General features: G+C 45.6%; 1 protein-coding gene across 1 annotated transcript in view; it reads right to left on the bottom strand.

Annotated features, from left to right (window-relative positions):
* CACHD1 (cache domain containing 1) overlaps positions 1-23,586 on the bottom strand; it is a gene marked incomplete at its 5' end in the record, with an annotated part of 87,453 nt that overhangs the window by 15,030 nt on the left and 48,837 nt on the right. The window contains 10 exons of the mRNA XM_082287511.1: positions 1,403-1,545; positions 3,832-4,000; positions 4,810-4,927; positions 5,401-5,524; positions 6,028-6,177; positions 7,468-7,701; positions 8,765-8,914; positions 12,259-12,475; positions 13,952-14,096; positions 16,173-16,299. Coding sequence (XP_082143637.1) covers positions 1,403-1,545; positions 3,832-4,000; positions 4,810-4,927; positions 5,401-5,524; positions 6,028-6,177; positions 7,468-7,701; positions 8,765-8,914; positions 12,259-12,475; positions 13,952-14,096; positions 16,173-16,299 — 1,577 coding nt within the window. The remainder of the gene's footprint in view (positions 1-1,402; positions 1,546-3,831; positions 4,001-4,809; positions 4,928-5,400; positions 5,525-6,027; positions 6,178-7,467; positions 7,702-8,764; positions 8,915-12,258; positions 12,476-13,951; positions 14,097-16,172; positions 16,300-23,586) is intronic.

Below are 23,586 nucleotides of genomic sequence, written 5' to 3'. Positions count from 1 at the left end.
ATTATTGGAATGAAATATTGGTGGTGTTATCTCTGTGGCTTTTAGTTTGTTGGTTTTTTTCTTTAACTTGGAGTAAATATAAATAATGTGCTGCTTGCACAGAAAATAGAGATTTCTATTTTATATGCCTAAAAACACAAAGGTATTTCTGCTAAGAATTTACTGTGGCTTTAACTTCTCTAGTGTTTGTTTCAACAGCTGCTTATAAAGTTCTGCCCCCCTGCTCTCGCCACTCTTTAGATCAGATGTTGGGAAGGAATTCCTGGCTGGGAGGGTGAGGTTGCCCAGAGCAGCAGCTGGGGCTGCCCCTGGATGTCTGGAAGTGTCCAAGGCCAGGTTGGAGCAGCTTGGGACAATGGAAGGTGTCCCAGCCATTTGTCAATGGTTTGTGGTGCAAGCCTTATCTCCACAAGCAATAATTATTTATTATATGGATGATGTGCTCATTGCAGCGTCCACACAACGAGAGCTGCAAGAAGCTCGTGACAGTGTGATTACAGAAGTCCAAAAAGCCAGACTGGAAATCTCCACTTCAAAAATGCAAGAAAATTCACCATGGAGATATTTAGGATGGAGACTTACAGAGCAAGCAATAAGACCACAGAAGATGCAAGTCAGAACTCAAGTTAAAAATCTGCGAGATCTACAGCAGCTTTTGGGAGAGATCAACTGGATCAGACCAATCTTGGGAATCACAAATTATGAACTTGCACCACTTTTTAATCTCTTGAGGGGAGACTGTAATATCAATTCACCTAGAATCCTCTCCCCTGAAGCTCAAGAAGCTCTTGGAAAGATTACTGAAGCTCTCCAAGAGAGACAAGCACATTGTTTTATACTGAGCCAACCGTTTTTCCTTGCAGTGTTAGGAGAGAATATGCAACTGTGTGGTCTCATATGTCAATGGGACTCATCATAGTGAGATCCTTTATTAATATTAGGGTGGATTTTTCTGCCCTACAGATCCCCTAAAACAATTTTCACAACTTTAGAAATGGCAGCTCAAATTATAATCAGAGCTAGAGCGAGGTTACTCACAATGGCAGGCAAGGATTTCACGACAATCTATCTGCCTTTGAAAAAGAAATATTTCTATTGGGCAATGCAAAAACCAGATGATTTACAGGTTGCATTGTTAGATTATTCAAGCATTTGCTCAATTCATTTTCCAAGCCACAAACTGCTGCAAGCAAAAGTAAGCTTTAGAGAAAAACCCACGGTAAGTGAAGTGCCATTAGACACAATAACGTCATTTACTGATGGCTCAGGGAAAACACACAGGTCATGGCAGGGGTGCCATTGCACGGGCTTTAAGGTCCTTCCAACCCAAACCAGTGTGTGACTGTGAGAAGGAGTGGGACAGGAGGATGTCCCAGAGTGTCCTGGGGTGCTGAGGGCCCACCTTGAGGCCGGGGTTGGCGATGAGCCGGGTGTTGTCACTCAGGTAGGCCGTGTAGTGCTCCACCATGCGCTTGGTCTCGGGCTGGCTCAGGTGCTCGTAGGGAGAGGAGAAGCTGCCTGCAGACAGCATCACCGTGGGGCTCTCTGCAAACACCAAGACACCAGGAATTTCAGGATCATGAACTGCACATGTTGCACAGGGAGGACATCTGCACCACGGGAAGGTCCTTGACGTGGTGTCCGTGTGGCAGGAATGGCTCTGCTGCTCTCCCCTCTCCCCCACACCTCAGCACACAAAACTCCTGCAGGACACTCTGGACTGAGAGGGAGGGCAGGAAACATCCATTTTTCCACCCAACCTGGAGCACTTCCCAGCACAGTTTCCCCCTAACCTCAGGCTGCACATGAACTCCCCTTCTTGCTTCCAAACACAGAAGTCAGCCCACCTGCTCTGATCTCTGTGTGCCATTTGGTACTTGATGCCCTTGTTCCCAAAGTCTAAATCATTTCTGAATTACTACTTTTTGTGAGATAACAGAAGCTGTTTTACCTTAAGAAAAGATTATGGGCTAAAGAAGAAATTAAGTATCCCTGTTTAGGTTGGATACCCCAGAGGAAAATGAAAATGAGCATTTTCAGTTCCAGAGAATGAACATCTGGAAAATTCCAAGTGCAGAATAATAAATAATCCCAATAAAAGTGCAGCTGTCTGATTTTCAGAACAAACTAAAAAGTGAACTTTCATCATGCAAAATCTGCAAAACCAGACAGCTTTTTCTTTTTAAAAAGAGAAATGATTATGATGATGTAGGGCTGAGGGTTGAGAAGATCTCTGAGGATGTGACCCATGGAACCTGAATTCCCTGTGTGGAATGGTGCCCAGAGGAAAAACTGCAGTGCAGCATGTGAAGTGTTCTGCTTTTAGTCACATTCCTCTAAAACACATCCCCACACGTGTGCTGCAGTCCCCACTTCCAAACTTCCACTCCAGGCCTTCATCTGCTTCCCAGGCCAAATATTCTCATTTTGCTTTGGTGAAGTTTTTCCACTTGACAGCTCAGCACTGCATTTTTGGGATATTTTCCATTTATATCTTACTGGATATAAGATAACCAAGATTAGGCACCACATTAAAGAAAGAAAAACCCCTGGGTTTTAAGCAACTGGCAAAGCAATTTCCATAGGTTTGTCAGGTCCCTCCTCCAGTTTGATCTCACTGGGTTAAATTGCAGGGCCACGAAGAGCTGAGAAAAATCTCACAACTCTGCCACTGATGCACCTTGAGAGCTTCAAATCCTGCTACAAACAGAAGTATTTAGTTCAGAACTTCCTGTAACAGAGATTTTAGGGACCTCCCACCATTATACCTAAATAGGACAGCTTGCAGTGTAGGATGTTTATGTAAAACCCCTCTGTTCTTGGGATACTCCTGGCTTTTAAGTTCTCCATCCTTCCCAGACACTGGAACTGCCATGGAGACTCTCCCTTTTTCCCATCAATGTTTGGAATTAGTCAGAAGAGCAGAACCACTTCAGCTTATCAAAACCTGAGAATTTTTAAGCAGGTGAGGAGGGTCTGGAAACCATCAGAGCACTGAAGTTCTTGTTCTCCCTCACAGGCTTAGCTTCTGACTCTGATGGTATTCAATGCTTCTGGCAGGGAAAAACTTCCATAAATCCAAAGCAAAAGAGCAGCAGAGTCCTGCACACCTGGCTGGGACTTCATCCTACTCTGTTATTGGTCAGGGAGGTGCTTTGCAGCCAGAAGAGGACTTGGTTTAAGCTTGGTGAGACACCTCTGCTCTTCTCACTGCACTGCCAGGGACCCCGCTGGACCCACAGTGCATTCATCCCCTACTCACTCTGTGAGCAGCCCCACTCATCCATCCTGCAAGAAGTCAATCTGTTGGTAACAAAGTTATGGATTCAATCCCTGCATGAACCCTTCACTTAAGAGCTGGGTTTGATGATCCCTGTGGGATCCAGCCCAGACTCTGCTGTGATTCTGTGGAAGTGCTCAGCACTGAGCAGGTCACTGTGACCATGAAGAGCTGGGAGAAGGGAAGAGCTGATTAGAAAATCAGCCTTGGAAGTAAAAGCTTCTCAAGGGAAGAGCATTGTCCATGTTTTTACTTTGTGCTGCCACACTCTACAGAAACACACGAGGTGTGACTGTGCCAGGGGAGGCTCAGGGTGGACATCAGCAGGAATTTCCCCATGGAAAGGGTGCTCAGGCCTTGGAACTGCCCAGGGAGGTTTGGAGTGCCCATCCCTGGAGGTGCCCAAGCAATTCCTGGCCGTGCCACTCAGTGCTCTGGGCTGGGGACAAGGTGGGGATTGGGCACAGCTTGGACTCGATCCTGGAGGTTTTTTCCTAGCTGGATGCCCCTGTGTCCCTGAGGTGGCCAGGACAGGCTGGCAGGGCCCTTACCCAGGGTGGCCAGCTGCTTGAAGTGCAGGCAGGCATTGGGCTGGCCCAGCAGGTCCAGCCGGTGGTAGAGCAGCTTGCTGCTGGGCACCGTGTTCAGGTTCTTCAGCTGCTTCACAGGAACTTCTGGCTGGATCACCACCACACACAGGATGAAGGACGTGTCCTGCACCTGCAGAGCACCAGCCAGTCACCAAACAGAACCAGAATGTGCAGGATGTACAGAATTTCTGTGTATCGGAGCCACTGAGCTGTACAAAAACCACTTTTCCATACTTAACACAGAAAATAAAAATATTGTGATCTTTTTTCCCTGAAAACCAAGCGAGACTTTCATTTTGTTGCTCAGTCAGCAATAATTTCTAACACTGTTAGGAATTCTCACACTGTTCCATGGGGATTTTTTGTCATTAACAGAGGAGAGGCTGCAGGTTCCCATGGCTGGACACACACTGGTGTTCCCTTTATGGACAGCACAAACAAATTGACTCCCAAATACCAGATTTTATTATTTCCACTCTTAATTGGGTGCTGCATGTGCCACATGTTTTACTGGTTTTGGGTATTTTAAGGACTCTAAATTACAGCAGCCCAGCAAACCCTGGAGTGTCCCAGCTGCTCTGCAAAGAGAGTTTGATATTAAATGCAGCATTACAATATTAGAAAATCAGCTCCAGACACCTTCCTGTGTGAAATTCTATTAAACAATGACAGATTTAATCTCTTAAAACTGCTCAGCTTAATCCTTTAGGTTGGATTTAACTTAATACTGTGAAATGATCCACAGGTACCTTCTTGAGTTTGTTGGCACAAAGTGACCCATCATTACCGGCATCAGTGAATTCATCTGGATTATGTTTAACCTTAGATTCCACCTTAATCTCTGGGTTGAGATTAGTGCTCAGATACTTCCAAACTGAAGGAAGGAGAGTAGCAGAGCCATGAGCTCCCTCTGGGCCATCCCACACTTGTTTTCCTTACCATTTTCCAGGCATAGCTGACATTGTAGGCTTCTTTCCCAATCTCCCTCAGCTTGTTGACATGCCAGGACAGCGAGGAGTTCACAGGAACTGTGATGATCTGGCTGCCCAAGGGAATGCTGCAGTGGCAGATAAAACATCCAGCACTTTATTCAACCCTGAGCAAAACTGTTAGGACTTAAGCAAAATCCTTCTGTTGTGCATTTATGTAATTTTCATAAGAATTGAAGGAATTAACTGTTATTTGTGCTTGGGGAAGGAAAGTGTGTGTATGCTGAAAATGTACTTGTGTACCCCCACATTTTGAGCTTAGGAATTCTCAGATTAGGCAGAGGATAAAAGAAAACCACGACCAAACAGTGGGAAATCTTCCTGACAGGGAAGACAGAGATGAGAAGGAATATTCCCCAGATCAGCTGGGAAACACTACATAACACATGAAGAAAGTTGGAGGAAAAACCAAACCAGGGGAAAAAAATTCATCCAAGTACCCAGATATTGTAGGAAAAGGAATTTTACCTTATATCCTCTTAAAATTCCTCTAGAAATACTTCCAGTGCTGCACGTTTGGGAGCTGCATCCCAACCCTTACCTGAGGATGTTCTGGCGCACCAGCTCAAATTTGGGAATGTTCTCGTAGTGGATGATGTCTGTGTGCAGAGGAGGCTCAGACAGCAGGTAGGGCCTGGTCAGGGAGGGGTGCATCAGAGTGTATCCTAAAAACCAAACACACAGCCCCAAATGTGGAATGCATTAAAACACTAAGCCCAAGATGGGTATTTGTAGGGGAAAAAAGAATATACAGCCATTGTATATAATTTTGGCAAAGATGGCAGTGACCAAACAATCTTGTCACCAAAGGGGTTGCAAATGAAAACCAGCTTGAAAAAATAAGCAATAAAGCAAGCTGGATCAGAGGAAAAGAGCTGGGGACACACATTTACACCAGTTTTCCCTCTTTCCTAGAAAACCTTGGATGTCACAGATGTAGGAAATCCCCACAGCAAGTTTCCAAATCAGAACTCCAGGACAGAAGTTTCAAGTCATGAATCTACCTAAAATCTCCAGCAACTCTTAGGCAAAGCTAACCAACAACATGCAATTAAACTTGTAATAAATATTATCATTCAGCACCTGGAGACTGCTCAGAGACATGAGAATTCAAAACTGGTGGTTCATGAGCTCAGTGGGACTAGAGGAGATTATTTGGTAACATTACCTTTATTATCAATGAGGAAGGTGTAGGATCCCAGGGAGTCCTGGTAATAGGTGACATCTTCCAGGATATAGGCAAGATTGACATCTACTCCAACAATTCCCAGCAGGAGGTTCCCAAAGTAGCAGGGTTTACTGACAGTCATGATCAGGCCTTGGAAGGAGACAACCACCATAAAACCATCAGCAATATTATCTGGTTCATTATTTTTAGAGGAAACAGAGCCTTTTGAAATGTTACACAGTTAAATTTTATATATATTCCATGCTGGAATATGGCCAGGGAGGCTCAGCAGGGTTTCTGTCGGGTCTGGCTGTTGTCAGCCACTCTCCCTAATTAGTTAATTAGTGTTTCTGACAGTGACCTAAAGTATATTACTCAATTTATTAGAACACACACCACAACTGATGGTTGGGGGGCTGTCAGTGATTCCTTATAGGTAAGAAATAAATTTGTACAGGAAGCCAGCAGAGTATTTTGTTCCTTTAAAAGAATTTAAGGCAGCTTAAAAAATAGGATGGAAGAGGAAGGAAGTGACTTTGTCCTTGTAAAGCAACAGTTGAGATGAATTATTGCTCATCTAACTGCATAACAAGAATATTAAACCTCCTCTGCCTAACTAAATCCCAGTATTGCCCCTGTGCTGGGAATCACAGCCATAATTACCCAACAGTTTGGGATGCAACTCATGCCTGAGGTGAGAACTCTGCAACACCTTCTTACTCCTATTTTCTCCACTGTTTGCAACCTCAGCAGCTCTTCCCTCAACCCAATATAAAATCCATTTGCATGTACAAGCCTTTAAGTACACTCTGAAATCTGTGCAAGACAAACTTCTCTTGCACCACTCCCAACCCTTTGGTTGCTCACGCTTTCCATGGTGCTTGGATATAACTTTGGGAGAGAGCAACAACAGAGCTTAATCACTGAGGGAGAGAATGCAGGAAGGAGCAAAAGCTCTTATTCAGATTTGCTGAGAACAGCCTTAAACTTCGTTTGGGTCTCAGAACAGTCTGGGTGTGCTGCAGCCACGGAGGGCTGAGGGTGGCCAACTTGGGACAATAATTCATTATCTCTCCTTGTGCCATTTGCAAGGCTGGTTCCATCCTGCTCTGACACAGGGCTGCCATGGATGGCACTCCAACCTGTTTCCCTCCAGTACCAAGAACTTCTCCCCTCAGATTAAGTGATGAGTGCTGTGTATGTACTCGTACACAGGAACAAATGTCACCCTGAGAATCCAAACTAAATCTGTCGACTCCTTGTCTTGCTCCCACTTTTTTCACAACCAGACGTTCTGCAGATGAAAATGCTACAGGCAAAAAGGCTTGGAAACACACCTAAACCCCAAATCTTGTAGGATTCCAGTGTATCTGGGGATATGTAAGCACAGAAACCCCGCTCTCTCATGCTTTTACACCTGAACCCAAGGTCAGCACTCACCATCCCCCATCTCATCCGAGAAGGGCAGGCTGAACACGGCCTCATCAATCATCCTGTTGGGCAGGTTTGTGTAGAACCTGCCCACGGTGGTCTCCAGGTTGCTCAGCTGGTTCAGGACCATCATGCTGCCCTTGGTGACAGGGAGCGCGCTCCGGTCGGGCACCCCGTACTTGGCCGAGTTCTGCTCGGCCAGGTCCCGCAGGAAGGCCAGTTCCTTCAGCCCTGTCACCCCCTCTGCCACACAGCAGGGGCACAAAACACAAGCAAACAGGTCAAACAAGCTTCATTTCCATCCAGGCTTCTGCATCCCTCTCCCAAGGACTGGAAATAAAAGCAGAATGATCCATACTCTGTACTGCAGGGCTGAAAATTCTATATTCTTATTGAAGTGATAAAGTGCTTCAAGATGGGTTTGAGGAAAATTAATTACCTAACACAAAATTTAATGAGATTGCCTCTCTCTATTGCACAGTGCAGAAATCTGCCATGCTGTTCACATCCCCACTTTAAACAAAGGCCTTGGAACAAAGACTTGTGTGCCCCATAAATCCACAGGACAGCTCTTTGTTCTCCACCGGTGGCTCACCCACAGGCAGGACCAGGAGCGAATCCTCCGCCCTGGAAGATAACAGGCTTTGTTCCCCAACTTCAACATTCCAGTTCCACACTTTGCACAAGTCCCAGGCTCAACTCCTGCCGACAAATCAAAGCCTTTTGCACGCCCCAGTCTCAAATGAGTGTTTAAATTTACAACCAAATCATCCCTTAGGTTAAGCATTCATTTCCTTGCCCGTTTTCAGTAATACAACAAACTGCTCTTGTGCTGAAAATGCTTTTTTGGAAAATGGGTGGGTGATCTTCGTGTTTAACTTCACTGTCAGTTGGTTCCCAGGTTACCAAAGCATTTCAGATTAGGTTTGATCTCCCATTCACCCTCCCTGGCTGATGAAATCACACTTGCTCCCAGTTTGCTGCCCCAGGAAGTCCCCAGGAAGGTTTGCAGTTGCAATAAGTACCAAATTTAACTCAGTCTGGACAATCCAGGCCACAACACTTTATAACCCTGCAGCTGCACTGGGCTACACAAGGATATAGTGGCACACTTCTGAATACCAGTTTATAAACACAGTCATAAAGGTAGCAACATCTGGATGCAGCTTCTGGATTAAATGTGCCAAAATCCATTAACAAACTGCTTCCAGCAAAGCCTGGAATTATTCTTGAATGAGCTTAATTAACGAGCTGTGCTGTGCCAGAAGGGGAATTTCATGGCCTGGAAATGACAGGTGTCTCTCACCGTTCATGAGGGCATAAGTGAGGATCATCACTGAGTTATTGAGGAAGCTGTTCTCTTCGTTGATGACACGCAGAGTTACTTTTTTATCATCTTCAGAGGAATCTTTTGATGTGATCCCAGCCGAGAGATAAATGATGACCATATCAGTATCTAAAACAGAATCACACACACAGCACAAAGTGCATCAGAATTTTAACTTGGGCGAGCCTTGTGCTGAGAGCCCTGAAATCTGCTCACAGCAGCTTCATCCAGGGATCCACAGGCACCTCCAGGGGATGAACACACTCTGCAGCCTCATGGGTTACAGGCTTTGATATTCAAGTTTCACTCTTGGCACTTACCAAACTTCTGCTTGGTTTGGTGCCTACTGGCCACCCAGGGGCACCAGGGCTTGTTCTCCTGAGCAAACCCCACAGGCACCTTCTGGCTTTGGAGTCATGGAATGGTTTGGGTTAGGAGGAACCTTAAAGCCCATCCAGTGCCACCCCTGCCATGGCAGGGACACCTTCCACTCTCCCAGGCTGCTCCAGCCTGGCCTTGGGCACTGCCAGGGATCCAGGGGCAGCCCCAGCTGCTCTGGGCACCCTGTGCCAGGGCCTGCCCACCCTCCCAGGGAACAATTCCTTCCCAATCTCCCATCCATCCCTGCCCTCTGGCAGTGGGAAGCCATTCCCCCTTCTCCTGCAACTCCATCCCTTGTCCAAAGTCCCTCTCCAGCTCTCTTGGACCCTTTTAGGCACTAAGGTCTCCCTGGATCCTTCTTCAGGCTGAAGAGCTTGGCTGCCTCCAGGCAGGAGCACACAGGTCCAGCACCAGGAGCAGCTGCTCCAGCTCCATGGAAAAGGCTCCACAAAGGTAAAAACCCTGCAGTTTTCATCTCCTGCCCCTCTGTTCTCCTCCCATCCTGCAATCCTAAAGCATGCAGCTGCACAGGATGCCCTCCTATGGAATAGGGCAGAGCAGAAAGCTTGGGAATGTGACCTGGTCCCCTCACACTTTCCCTGGAACACGTTTTTCAGGCTGAGGATGTTCCTGGCCAAAGTCCTGCCCCAAAGCCTTTGAACACAACAATTCACAGCCCTGTGCTTACCCCCCCAACCTGTTCCATCACATTTATCTCAGTACTAAAAGTGGTTTGTGTTTGTAGTGAAGACACAGATCGGGATCATGCACAGGCAACCCAGAGCACTGGGCTCAGGTGGTCACATCCCAGCTTTCTTGTTTCACCTGGATTTTTGGTGGATTTGCTGTGCTGGCTTTATTAAATAGGTATCATTGCTTTGACTTGCACATTTTTTCCTCATGACTCAAACAGAATTTCAGCCAGAACCAGATTTTGACACAAAGAGGAGGTGCTGTTAATTTGGGGGAATTTCTACCTCAGTTTTTTGTAAGGGATAAAAGTAGGAAAAAAACAAAGCCAGGTATTAAAGCAGCTTTGGGTGGAGTTTAAGGAAAATTGTTGCTGTGTTTCCTAGGCTACAGCACAGAGATTCTATCTGCAGCCAGGCATGGTGCTGCAGCCTAAAAGGAGTAACAAGAGCCAGTCCTAAACCTGCATTAGGGACCAGAGCAAGCAGCTTTTGGAGCATTTTGTCACCGTTTGGGATGAGGATCTGCTGAGCAGGACTGCATCAGGAACTGGCATCAGGCACAAATCCAGACCTGTTTAACAGCACAACTGTCCCATCTCACACCAGCAGCTCCCCTCTGGCTTTGCCAGTGTGAATTTGAGGCTGAGGCTGTATCTCAGCAGCTTCCCTGACACACCCACACATTGTTCTCTGGGAACAGGATGTTAGAAAATTAACAGTGGAATGAAGGATTTTTTTTTTTGGTGGGTTTGTTTTTCTGTTTTAAAAAGATGAAAAGATTATTTTCAAGAAAATGAGACATGTTTTATAAACATCCTCTTCTCAAACCTATTGTCTCACCCCAGGAATCCTGAAATTCGTTGTAAACACATTAGATCTTCACAATCTTCCACATGGAGAGAAAACCTAAATCCAAAGCATTTGCATTTTAACTTTCTGTGCTTGTGCCCCAAAACAGCTGTTTGATATGAAACCCAGTGAAGTATGAATATGCCAAAACTTCTAATCCTAATATAAAACAGTGCCAAACATAAAATCATAGAATCCCAGAATGGTCTGGGTTGGAAGGAACCTTAAGGCCCATCTCATTCCACCCCTGCCATGGGCAGGGACACCTCCCACTATCCCAGGCTGCTCCAAGCCCTGTCCAAACTGGCCTTGGGCACTTTCAGGAATGGGGAATATGCAGGAGGATGCTGCAAGACTCCTCAGCTGATGTTCTTGGAATAAGTGCTGATGACAAATGCATCCTATCCCAGCCAGCTGCAGCAGCACTGCGTTGTTTATTTTTCATTTGATGGAGCTGCTGCCCTTTCCTCATTTTGCCAGAGGATGGTAAAATCCTGCCCTTGCCAACCTTATCCTCTGTCCAGTCACACAAAGTCTCCCTGTACCAAGGCCTGAAGCTCAGGAACTGGCTGAATCTTTGGTAGCAAAAGCACCATTCCATAAACCCAAGGAAAGTCACGTGGAATGCGAGGGTATTTCCTCATTCTCTCCAAAGTGCTTTAATTCCTGGTCTTTTCCTCTCTCTCTGGCTCTGCACAGCCTCTGAGCTGGTACCCTTTGGGACACTGACGGAGCTGCACTCACTGGAGCAGGCACAGGGCCAAGGTGTGGGAATTGTGTTACATAATCAGAGTATCCCCATGGAGATGGGCTGTTCCCTCCACCCTGCCATGGCACTGCCACTGTCACACAAATCCAGGGAGCACTCAGAGCACAGAATTTGCCTTCCAGAGATTCCTGGCAAGCAAATCTGCCACTCAATTTCACATCCATCTTTCCCATGTCTTTCATCATATCCTCATTACAAAAAACACCCAGAAAATCCCCAGTCTTGGGAAGGGGAAAGCTCACAATGAGTATGAAAAATTCAGGGGGGTATTCTGAGATGCAGGATTTAGCCAGGACAGCTTTGTGCTCCATAAAATATCACCCATAATTGGTATTCTCAAAAAAACCATTCCTTGAGAAGCAAGGGCCACTTCCCCAGGATTCCAGTAAGGCACATCATCCACATGCAAATGTGCCAGCAGTAATTAAATGAACCTGCAGAAGCTGCAATTTTCCTTGGAAGTCCTCCTTTCCCCCCCCCACAGATTGGGGAAATAACTCAGCTGTCAGACAGTTCAATCCTGCATTTTCCTCTTTCCTTCAAAAGAAAGGTGAGGCAGCAAGTGACACAAACGAGAAGGGAATGGCCACATCCAACAGTCCCTCGTGTGGATTCCAGCCCAAGGAAACGCTCCTTAAAATAAAAAGAGGGGAGGGAGCACATTTTTGTTAATATTCAACACACTGTGCTCCCTTGGCCTGTGCCAGAGTGAGAATGTGGAGTAAGAAAACATTGGCAAGGCCCAGCAAGAGCCAGGCTTGCACAAGCAGAGGCTGCCTTACTTCCTTGGAGCCTGGTGCCGTTGTTGGTGTTCCGGAGGAGCTGGAAAGCCTTCTGGAAGCCCAGGGCGTGCTGCGTGGAGCTGTCGGACGCCTTGATGCTGCTGACAAAGGTGGACATCTTCCTCTTGGTCTCACTGGTGGCAGGGGACAGGAAGGTCTTGTAGCACTGGTCCAGGGAGCACGTCCGCACTGCGTCCGCCACCGTCAGCACCGAGATCTGCCCGGGGAACAGAGTTCATGGCATCACCTTCCCAGGAGGGGGCTTTACACACCCACACACAAAACACACTGAGAGGCCAACTGAAGGGATTCCGTGGGTTTAGAAGTTGATTGTTGCAAAAGAAATGCTTGGGGGGTAAATCTGTCCAATTTCAAAAGGATTATGGGGAGTTTAAGGGAAAGAGATTTTGGTCTTTGTTTCTCAGCAGAGTCAGCTTCGCTCTGCTCTCACACAATGGTTAATGTACTGTTCTGGGAAGGGAGAACTCACAGGGAAATTTTCAGGAGCATTTTCAGGAAAGCCTGGAGACCCCAGAGAAAAGTGGAGTGCACAGAGAAATTAAAAAAAAAAAACCAAACAACCCCTCTAAGGACTGCTCCCAGCAAAGCTTTTTGTTGTTTCAGTCAGAGCACGGCGACTCTGACATCAGCTTTTCCTGTAAATAAGTTAATGCAAGTGTTACCACCATGCCTTAATGACATCTAACACACCAGGCTCATTAACTGAGTGACAAACTTCATTAGGGAGCATGGCTGAGGCAAGACAGTCACAGAATTAAGCAGTAATTAGATACCTGTGTAGCAGGTTCTATAACCAAGGAATATGTGTTTTAAATTTATTCTCTATATGAACACTTAAATTTAAGTGCTCTTAATTCTGCTGAACTGTAAGATTGCTTTCCCATATTAAATCTCTCTAAAAGCACAAAGCTACAAGTGGTTTTCCCACACTACTCATGAGAAAAGGCAAAGATTATCATCAGCTGTTCTTCAATTTGATTTAGCTGAAACTCTTCCTACTCACAAAAGAAAACCAAAAGAGAAAGATTGATCAAGGTCCCATCAGTAGAGAGTTACTAAAAGCAAAGACCAAACTGGAGACTTCTTAAAGAAGCATCTTAGGGTCCCTGGTTGTCTGTACTGAAAACAATCACAGGTTAAGTGACTTTCTCACTGTCAAGTGAGTACCAGTGACAGAGCAAGAAATCAAACCCAGATTTCTCAGCCCTTTGCTGGTACCATAATTATCTGTGGACACTTCCAAACACTAATTACACTTCAGCTTACCCCAGTACTGCAGGAGAATAAATAATTCCCACTTTCACAGAGAAAAAGAGAGGCTCAGAGATAAAATGAGTTGCTCAAAGCAGTCTAGGATGTGAGAAGGTGTCATGCTTGGAGCATGGTTCTTATTCCTGCTGGCCATCATTGAAGCCTCTGCTGAGATGGAGGAGCCTTTCAACATTGCTCAGGTTCAAGATTTTGCCTTAGATCAGTGGGATTTCACTTTTTTCCCAGCCTGAAGATCCCCAAATGTTTCCCCTGCAGCAGAAAGGCTCCAGGAACGAGCTCAAGGTGCTGCCACCCCTCGCAGGCAGCTCCCAGATCCGCAGGAATCCATGGACTGAAAACACCACTTTGGGTGAGAACCAAAAACCAAGAGAAAGCTGCTCCTTGCCTGGAGAAACCTCACCTTGTCGTGCTCATCTATGGAGCTGAGGATCACCTGGGCAGCATCCTTGGCAATCTGGAGCTGTGTCTCTGTGACAGAGGCTCCGTGGTCCACGATGACCACGATGTGCTTGGACTGAGGGCGAACGGTCGAGACGTAGACGGGCCTGAGGAGGAACAAGAGCCAAACCACCCTCATCAGGCACCCTGTCATCCCCACTGAAATGCTCACAAGGGAAAAGAGGCAGGAATTAAACAACCCAAGCAAACAACCACGAAGAAACAATGAATTACAACAGGAATTTTTGCCCTAATGAAAACCCGTACCAGGAAAGGCCAGCTGAGAAGGTGAACATGCAGAAATGCCCCTCACTTTCTGGATTTTTTACCCTAAACTCAGTTCTTCTCTCTGTGTCACAGCATGTGCTTTCAGGAATAAACCCTTCTGCTTACAGAGCAGCAGTGTTTGGGATCACTTTGCAGCAGCTCCCACCAAGGTGTGAATGAAGCTCTGACATGCAAGAAATGCATCCTGGTAAACCCTGGCTGCTGGGAACTTCACCCACACGTGAACTGAGCACGGTAATGGGGGATGTGCTGGTGCCACGACAAGTAAAGACCTGTGCAGCTGCAGGGAGCTGATCAGCCCAGGGTGTTTGGGTTGTTGTAAGAAGGCTTCTGGCCAAGGCAGGGTTTTCCCTCGGTGCCCTGGAATGACTCTCACCTGGGTCATGCTCCACAAGCCCTTGGATCTGCCCAGTTTTACATCCCAAAGTGAGCTACCACCAGTGAGGACTCTCGGTGCTGCCATGTGTCTGTGCTAACACCAAAAAACTTCTTTTCAGGGAAGTGTTTTCAGATCCAGCCCAATACTGAGAGATGTGTGAAAGAGTTCACAGGCTCTCACTGAGGTTTCAGCCTGGAATAAATTAGGAAGATCCTCAGCACGGAGGAAGGATTAAAAATAAAATGGCAAGTTTCTCTTTCCTCTTTAGCCCAGACACAAAACTAGTCACAGTCAAGTGAGAGTTTTGGGATCTAAATTTTATTGTATCAAAGGCAGCCACAGAAATCTTATTAAGAGGAAAGAAAATGCAGAAGATTTGAGACAAGGCACTGCAGTAAACAACTGGCACAGATCAGGTCTTAACTGTAAAACAGCCTACAGCTCTACCCTGGATTAATACCTGCAACTGAAATAGGGCCTTTGATCTTCAAAGCACTGAAGCATTAATTAATTAATTCACCCAACCTACCCTCTGAAGTAAATATTACCAAAAAGAGATCCCTTATTTAGCCACGGAGGAACTATGACCCAGACTAAGTGATTTGAATAAAATCACTGATGCTTTTAGTGCCAAAGTTCTGAGTAGGACTGGGGCAGCCCAGCTCTCACCTCTTCTCTCACCCTCCCAAGGGCCCAGAAAACTCAGCTGAGCTCAGGACTTTGTGCTTTGATGACACACCAAAGACACCATCAGTAAATTTTTGACTGCTCAACCCTGACAGGAAACCAAACCTTCCTTAGTGTCCCCAAAAGGTTCCTGGGTATGCTGCTGCTTCCCCTGCACAGACTGATTAACTGGTACAATTAATTAATGTGTGACCAGAGATACTAAAGCCACTGCACCTTCCCACCTTCACCAATCCCACGGTACTGAAAGAAAAAACATGGAAAAATACTGCACGTCACATTCTTGGCTTCATGTCCAGAGAACAGAAATCCCTGTGCAGGAAACCCTGCCATCAGCTGATCCTTAATTTTTCCTTTCTTATTTTAGTGGAAGGAAATTTTCACTGCTGCTTCCCTACTATCCATAATGTGCCACCCAAACCTGGGGAAAAATGCTCCTTTCCAGTCTTTCATCCTTCCCCTCCCTCCCCAAAGTGATGCACCTGCCAAAGCAGTAGGATATGTGTCCACTGCTTCGTTAACAGGGGTCAAGTATGAGTCACATTTAAGTCAGATTCTGCCTGCAGGCTGACCAACAATTTCCAAGTCACTGCTATTTATAAGTGATTTAATTCGGGAGAGGTGAGGAACCTGTATGGAATTTTAGTCTCGTTTCTTAGAAGTGAACCTGTGCTTTAAAAAAAACGACCCTAAGAAAACCCAAGGGACTCCATTAGAAGTTACTCATGAATGTTGTCAGCTCGGCAAAGCACAACACTGAATGAAATCAGGGCTTGAGGAATCCAGTATTAATGCTTTTCCCAGGAATCTGGAAGGAGGCAAATCCTACCTGCTGCGGTGTTCGTAGCTGCCTTTGCACCGGAACTTGTGGGCTGGGAACACGGTGAAAATCCCTTCTTCTGAGCTGAAATATTGCCACTTAATTCCTGGGTTAGACTTCAGGTTATCAGCCAGGACTGCAGGGCGGAGAGGGAAAATGAAGCAGAGTTACAAAGGCAGCCCAGACTCGGACGTTTCATCACTCACGGCCTCGCTCGTGGTGTTTGGAGGAGAACAACCAGGGCCCAATGTGAAACACAAACTGCTCTGCTTAGGATGGGTAAAACTCACTGGTCAAACCCCACTGACTTGCAAATAGTTCAAGTCTTTTGGAAACTCAGCACTGGATTTGACAGACTTTGTTTAAAGTGTGATGACACCTCCTGAATCTCTGAAGTACACCCAGGTCCCGGGAAGGCAAGGCTGGAGCAAGGAAGGAAGAGATTAAGGCAATTATATATGATATATATACACCCCTACATCTACCTGTAACAATAAACACATGGTCAACATCCTTTCCATAAAGGAAAAAAACTTAATGTTAAAAGATCCTGCTCTTTTTGGTGGAGTAACACCAAAATATTAAACAGGTCTGGTGCTCACAGCTCCAACCTGTTGCCATCACCTATTCTGATTTCTGTTTAAAAATCTCTGCCTGAACATCTAGCAAAAGTAGTTTTCCATGAAAATGCGAGTTAAGGACAAACTCACTGTGCAGAAATAGATGAGAAGGTTAAAAAAATAGGGAGAATCTTTTTTTTTTTTTCAGGGAAAACACAGCACACTCGCTCTAAGGGTCATGCAGTGGCCACACTCTCCAAGTGCCAAGTGGTGGCTCCATGCTGGTCCCACCCTTCCTCACCCTGAGCATCTCCATCACTTTCTTGTTTTCAAAATCATGGAATCACAGGATCATTGAGGTGGGAAAAGACCTTCAAGTCCAGTCTGTGACTGATTCCCACCCTGTCCCCAGCCCAGAGCACTGAATGCCACGGCCAGGCCTTCCTTGGACACCCCCAGGGATGGGGACTCCAAACCTCCCTTGGGCAGCCCCTTCCAAGGCCTGAGCACCCTTTCCATGGGGAAATTCCTCCTGATAAGCTCATAAAATTCAGAGGGAAGGGTAATAACAGCTCTTAGCAGCTATACTGCAACTTCCCTCCAAGTCCCTCAGGACGCTGAGGAGTGATCATTAATTACTCATTGCATGGACAAAAAGATACAACAAAGAAGGTCAGTGACATGTTCCCAAGCTCTGCAGTCCAGCAGGAGCTGAGCTCAGGATACAACCACGGTGCAGAGCTCAAGCCCTCCTGGAGTTCACAGGCCACACTCATTATCTTTAAAATATGGTACTTTCCTATTAAAATAATCTCTAGGGAAGCACCAATTAACACGAGCAATGAACGCAATTAAAAAACTACAGCTTGGCAATATGACCAACACTGACTGATTGACTGGTAAAAACCCTGGTAAAAGCACAAAACATCCCAAATCCAAAGAAGTGTTTAATGCACCGAGGGCAACTAATGGAGTGTTCGGACATTGTGGAAATCTGGAGCATTCTGGGACAGCTGTGTTTGAGTCACCTGAGGCAGAGGTGGCATAGAATCCCTGAATGGTTTGGGTTGGAAAGGACCTTAAAGATCATCCTGTTCCAACCTCCTGCTGTGGGCAGGGAGCAGATCCCACGGGCACTGGGAAGGGAACAGATCCCACGGGCACTGGGAAGGGAGCAGATCCCACGGGCACTGGGATTTCTGCCTCATAGTGCAGTGGGAATGTCCCATGGACCTTGTCTGCTCTCCCTCCAGCCTGAAGGGATGAAGGGATTGATGTCCATCCCATGGAACCACCATCTTTGTCACACCAGTGATCTAAGTCCCTTAAAACAAAAGGAAAATGCTCCCAGGAGAGAGGGAATGGGAGGTCATTAGCATGGGAAGCACAAACCCCTCAGCACCACAGCATTAACAGGATTATTCTCCACTCAGGGCAGAACATCCTCTCTACTTGCAGCAGACTGAAAATAAAATCTGGCTGTTTGGTATCTTTAGTTCTTACCTAGCAAATAAAGGGGATCACATCAGCTTAAAATGCACAAAAAAAGGAAGACATTTCCTTGCCATTTCTCTTTTCAGGTTCTTTGACTGCACAACTCGGAGAACTGCAGAGGGGGGCTCTGATTTCCAGTGCTTCACCTTTTGCTCAGCATTTCCCTTCAGCATTCCCTCAGGATTGGCACTGAAAATAGCCCAGTTTCACCTCCTGCATCTCCTCCATTATCAAATATGCCAATATTTGGGTTGGAAAGGACTGCAGGGCACATTCAAACCGTAGCCAGACACTCTACAACCAAATACCCACACTGAGGATAGTCTGAGTTCCACATCCTCCACACTTTAGCACTTACTCAAGTTTCCCAGACTGGCTGTGGCCACGATGTTCTCTCCACACTCGGCTCAGAGTAATTACCCTGCAAAAACCACTATCCCGGGCTTTCCCCACTCCTCTTTGCCACAGTATTTTACACTTCCCACAGTGCCTACAAATCCCACTGGGATCCCAGGCTGGGACTGCTGAGTTCTGTGCAAAAATGCAGCTTCTCATGAGAAGAATTCCCTGCCTTGATGGAGCAAAGACTACCAGAAATTCCTCTCCTCATCCCACTCCAAAATCAAGTTTTTCTCTAAACTGCTGCTTCCTCCTGCAAGCAGAAGGGCCATGAGACTATAAAACATTTAAATCCTTCTTTTTATGTCCAGTCACCAGGATTTCATCGTTCTGGGGGTGAAGTTGTTTTGTATAAAGAGGCTGAAATTCTGGTATTGAGTTTTTGTTGTGAGTTCCAGAACTTGAAAAATGTCATTTCAAAGTGGACATGTGAACACTCAGTTAAAGCCTGGATGAAATAACTTGCCCAGTCTCATTTCACCAAAAACATTACAATAAAGGAGTTCATCATTTAAAGGGTTTGGCTTTTTTTAATCCCTGCTATATTAAAGATAAACTTCTCATTCCCGCAAGGCCATGAGCTGTATTTATTTCCCCACGAGAGTATGTGGATTTAAAAGTGCTCATTTTCCCCATAAAACAATTGGTTTTGAAACTCAAGCTCTGCCTGTTCTCCTCTTCACACAGTTGTGCTCATGTTTCCTCCAGCGAGTGTTAGTTCAGTAACACCCTCCCCAGGGACCACCAATTTTATCCTAACTCTGCTTTTTCCCCCTTTTTTTTTCTTTTTCCTATGGCCATAGCAGACAATCTCCCTGCAGATAAGCCATGGCTGAAAAATCCAGACTTCTCTTTAAGCACATTCTTATTTTCCATCCACTCAAGCTCTAAGAATGCCCTGCAGATATTTCCTCAAGTCTTGGTCCTTGCCAGGACACACAGTAGATGAATTTTTTTTAGCCTAAACCTCACCTACCCCAAACTTTCTACGCCCTCAGTGCCTGTAGTTTATTCCCACCTCCTCCTCCCAGAAAACCTGCCCTTGGAAAGATTATTCCATCAGAGGACCCCAGTAAAAAGCTGATGGTGAGATGAGCTGCCTGCCCAGCCCAAAGCTAAAGGCTAAATCTGTCAGAAAACCTCAGAGCCCCTGGCAGGGCCTGAAGGGGCTCCAGGAGAGCTGCAGAGGGACTGGGGACAAGGCCTGGAGGGACAGGACACAGGGAATGGCTTCCCAGTGCCAGAGGGCAGGGATGGATGGGAGATTGGGAAGGAATTGTTCCCTGGGAGGGTGGGCAGGCCCTGGCACAGGGTGCCCAGAGCAGCTGGGGCTGCCCCTGGATCCCTGGCAGTGCCCAAGGCCAGGCTGGACATTGGGACTTGGAGCAGCCTGGGACAGTGGGAGGTGTCCCTGCCCATGGAACAGGGGTGGCACTGGATGGGCTTTGAGGTTCCTCCCAATCCAAACCATTCTGGGATTCTGTGATTATGATCCTATAATTCTGCATTAATGAGTGGATGGAATGATTTTGCTTTTCTAAAGTGAGCATCACCACTAAACAAAGACCCAGCCTTGATCCCACACTTCATGGAAGAAGCAAAGAGCCCCAGAAATCTTTGTGGAATCCCTTAATTCCGGACACAGATTGGGAATAAAAGTGGCCAACTGCCCACGAGCTGGCATTGCCAGGTCACTCCAAAACTATCTGACCCCAAATCTTGCTGCAGACTGGAAAAGTTGGAAAGCATGGACATGACAGCATTTGAAATGCTCATTCTCTCTAATTATAAATATCTCACAAGGCAAAAAGGACTTTTAGGAAGAAAGCCCTGTGTGACAGAGTTTATAAAACTTCAAAGGGAATGCGATATGATAACACTTAGCACTTCTAGATACCACTTTACATCTTCAAAGCACAGCCAAACCATTAACTAATTAATCTTCAAAGAACAGCACAAACAGGCAGGGGAAAAAAAAAGGAACTACTGAACATAATTTCTCATTATAAAAGGGTTTCTTACAGCCCTCCTCTTTAGCATTACATTTGCCAAGCTGCCAACCTCGGATCTCATCCCACAAAAGCCAGGGAAGTTTAATTTTCAGTTCTCCTCTGACAAGTCCCTCCATTAAAAACCTTCATGGTGAAGAAACAGCACAAAGAAATGTGTTTACTGCACAAGTGAAGACATCCTCTAACTCTCCAGATAGATTTGATCCAGGATTTTCCAAGTCAAACTTGCAGCTCCTGTCTTGTCACCAGAAAGAAAAGCTCTGCAGCTCAACCACAATTAACATTCTGCTGGTGGCATGAGCCAGGACAGAGCCCTGCTCAATCCTTAGGACTCTGAAGGGAAAAGAAGTAAAAAACTCATTCATTTTAAGGAATGGGACCAGATTCCTCAATTAAAAGGATTTGGAAGGAGGGGAATTAACTCTTCTGCTCAAAATACCTCCCAACCATTTAAACTCAGCCAAAAATCAGTTTAAAATACAGCAATTTAAGGAACATGACCAAGGCATTCCACATTCTGGACTCAATGATCCCTTCCAACCCTGGGTATTTTATGATTCTAATATTTTAAATGATCAACACCTCGAATAAAACAGACAAAATTTATTGGGCAACTTGGTGCCATCTCTGCATATTTCTGGGGAGGAGCACTCTGCCAGAGCTGCCTGACTTGGAACAGACATTTCAGCACTTCGAAGGATGAGAAGGAGAAAGATTTACTGGTTCCCTGTTTATTCAAAAAGAAAAAAACCTCCAGAGGAACCTGATAACATAATGCACTGGCTCTGGGGAAGATTTAATAAATGAAGGACTGTTCAGAGTGGTGAGGACAGATCTCTTCATCTAACTACCCAAAGCCTGTGCCTCCATCTGGAGAATAAAGACTTTCTCCTTATCTATTTTGTACTAATGGCTAAAAGCAATCCAGATGCAAAACTCCAACCAAGATAAAACAGAATCTTTTTAAGAACTTAAAAAACATTGAAAAAGCTACCTAGTATCAAGAAAAAACAGTGGTAAAAGCATTCTTTTTTAAAGGCTCAGAAGAGACACATCCATCTCTTTCTCCCTCCCCTAAGATTAATGTTTATTTTAATAAAAAACCCAATAATACTGGAAAAAACAGATTTGAACGTTCCAGGAGCTCCATCACCCTTCTGAACACCCTGCTCAGGGTGGAATTTGGGCTTACTGTCCACACCAAGGGCTCTCCCAGGCTCTGCTCCCATGGCTTTGCCTGAGCCTGCGGTGCAAATTCCATTCCCTTCCAACACCTCCAACTTCACCACTCCAATCCCACTTTTTATACTGAGCATGGAGCAGGCCAAGATTAACATTTCCAGAACTGAGAGCGAGGTCGAGCAGAGCAGAGCTGAAATTAATGTTTTGCCAGGAGCTTTTTATAGGCAGGATGATTGAAACTGCAGAACTCACGTGGGAAAAGAGGGATACTCATGGGAATTCTGCCTTTGATGTTCAGAATGAAATGATCGACCCATTCAGGAAGACAACGATGAGAACACCCACATTTGTGTATCCACAATTTTTGGGGCTTTTAAAGCATAAAAATAAGTGAAGCAGAGGTAGAACTTAAACCCAAAGTGCAACAGATACTCCTCAGCAGCTCTGCATGAGGACACTTATGAGAGAAGAAAGAAAATGATGGGATTAGGGGAAATTATTTTGTATTTGATCCTTGTCTTCTTTCAGAGGTGGTTTTAGTTTAATGTGAGTATTGATAGATTTATTGAGAATTGGCTCCTGTGCAGAGCAAGGGCTCTGCCCTGAGTACCCTCAAAGGTAAGTGGTCCCAAAGAAAGATAAAAGTAAGAGTTTCAAGCCACAGATGACACTTTTAAGCCCCATTTCTAGGCTGACAGCGTGTTCCCAGCTGGGGGGATGCTGGGGCACTGAGAACACTCCATTCCTCTAACCAAAACTGCTTTTCAAGACATTAGAAACCATTTAATGCCACACTCCATTTCTACCCCCAGCCTATCCTAAGCCAATTCTTGTCCCAACCCATGAATTCCTTTGGGAATCCAGGGCTGCCACTGGATGGGCTTTAAGGTCCTTCCAACCCAACCCCATCTGTGACGATCTCCCAGACTCAAACACAAGGACCAAGGACATTCCTTGGACCTCACCTACACGAAACTTCTCTCTCCACAAGGTGTGCACCCAGCACCAACTTCTGTTTCTCAAATTAACCATTTCCATCCCTGCCTCAATCCTCTCCTTCCATCTCAATTCTCTCTTACAGACATTTCCTCCCTAATCAAACCTCCCCCAAGGCTGTTCCTGTAACAGGAGAGCCACAGGAGAGTCTGCTGTCAATAAATCCCTGTTCTTACTCTCCCTCCAATTCCCTCTCCTCTCCTGCTGCCCTTTCCTGCCAATGCCATGTTTTGAAGGTTCTCCTTTCATCAGGAATCTTTCAAGCCAGAGGCAAGGGAAGAGGAGGCACTTGAGCCTCACTGCTGAGCCAGGACAGCAGGAACCTTGAACACCCACTCACACTGTTTTTGTGGGAATTCAAACCAGAAATTTAAATCATGTTTACAAGAAACTGCAACTTATTTGCTTTTCATCACTCAAAAATAAGGAACATTTCTTGAATACTTTTTTTAACCTCCAACTTCTGCAGTAGAAAAAGATTTAAATTCAATTTAAATAAAAACCATGAAGTGATTCATTCAATGCCTTGCTCTCACAACAGTGACTGTAAGCTTGCTTTCAAATATTATTTTGATTAATTAACAACTGCATGTGATTTTAAACATTATTTTAATGAGCTGTTTGGGTTTGGTTTTTTGTAATAAAGAGATGAGTAAAACAAAGCTCAGCAAATCATAATGAGTGAACAAAGAGTGCCTGGCTTTAGGATGGAAAACACCACACAAATCACGGCACGTCAGGAAATCAGCCTGGCCAGCACCTGCATCCAAGATGTGGGAT

This window comes from Coloeus monedula (genome assembly GCF_965178545.1).
Source record: "Coloeus monedula genome assembly, chromosome: 9".
NCBI classification, from domain to species: Eukaryota; Metazoa; Chordata; class Aves; order Passeriformes; family Corvidae; genus Coloeus; species Coloeus monedula.
This window is presented reverse-complemented; position numbering and strand designations above follow the sequence as displayed.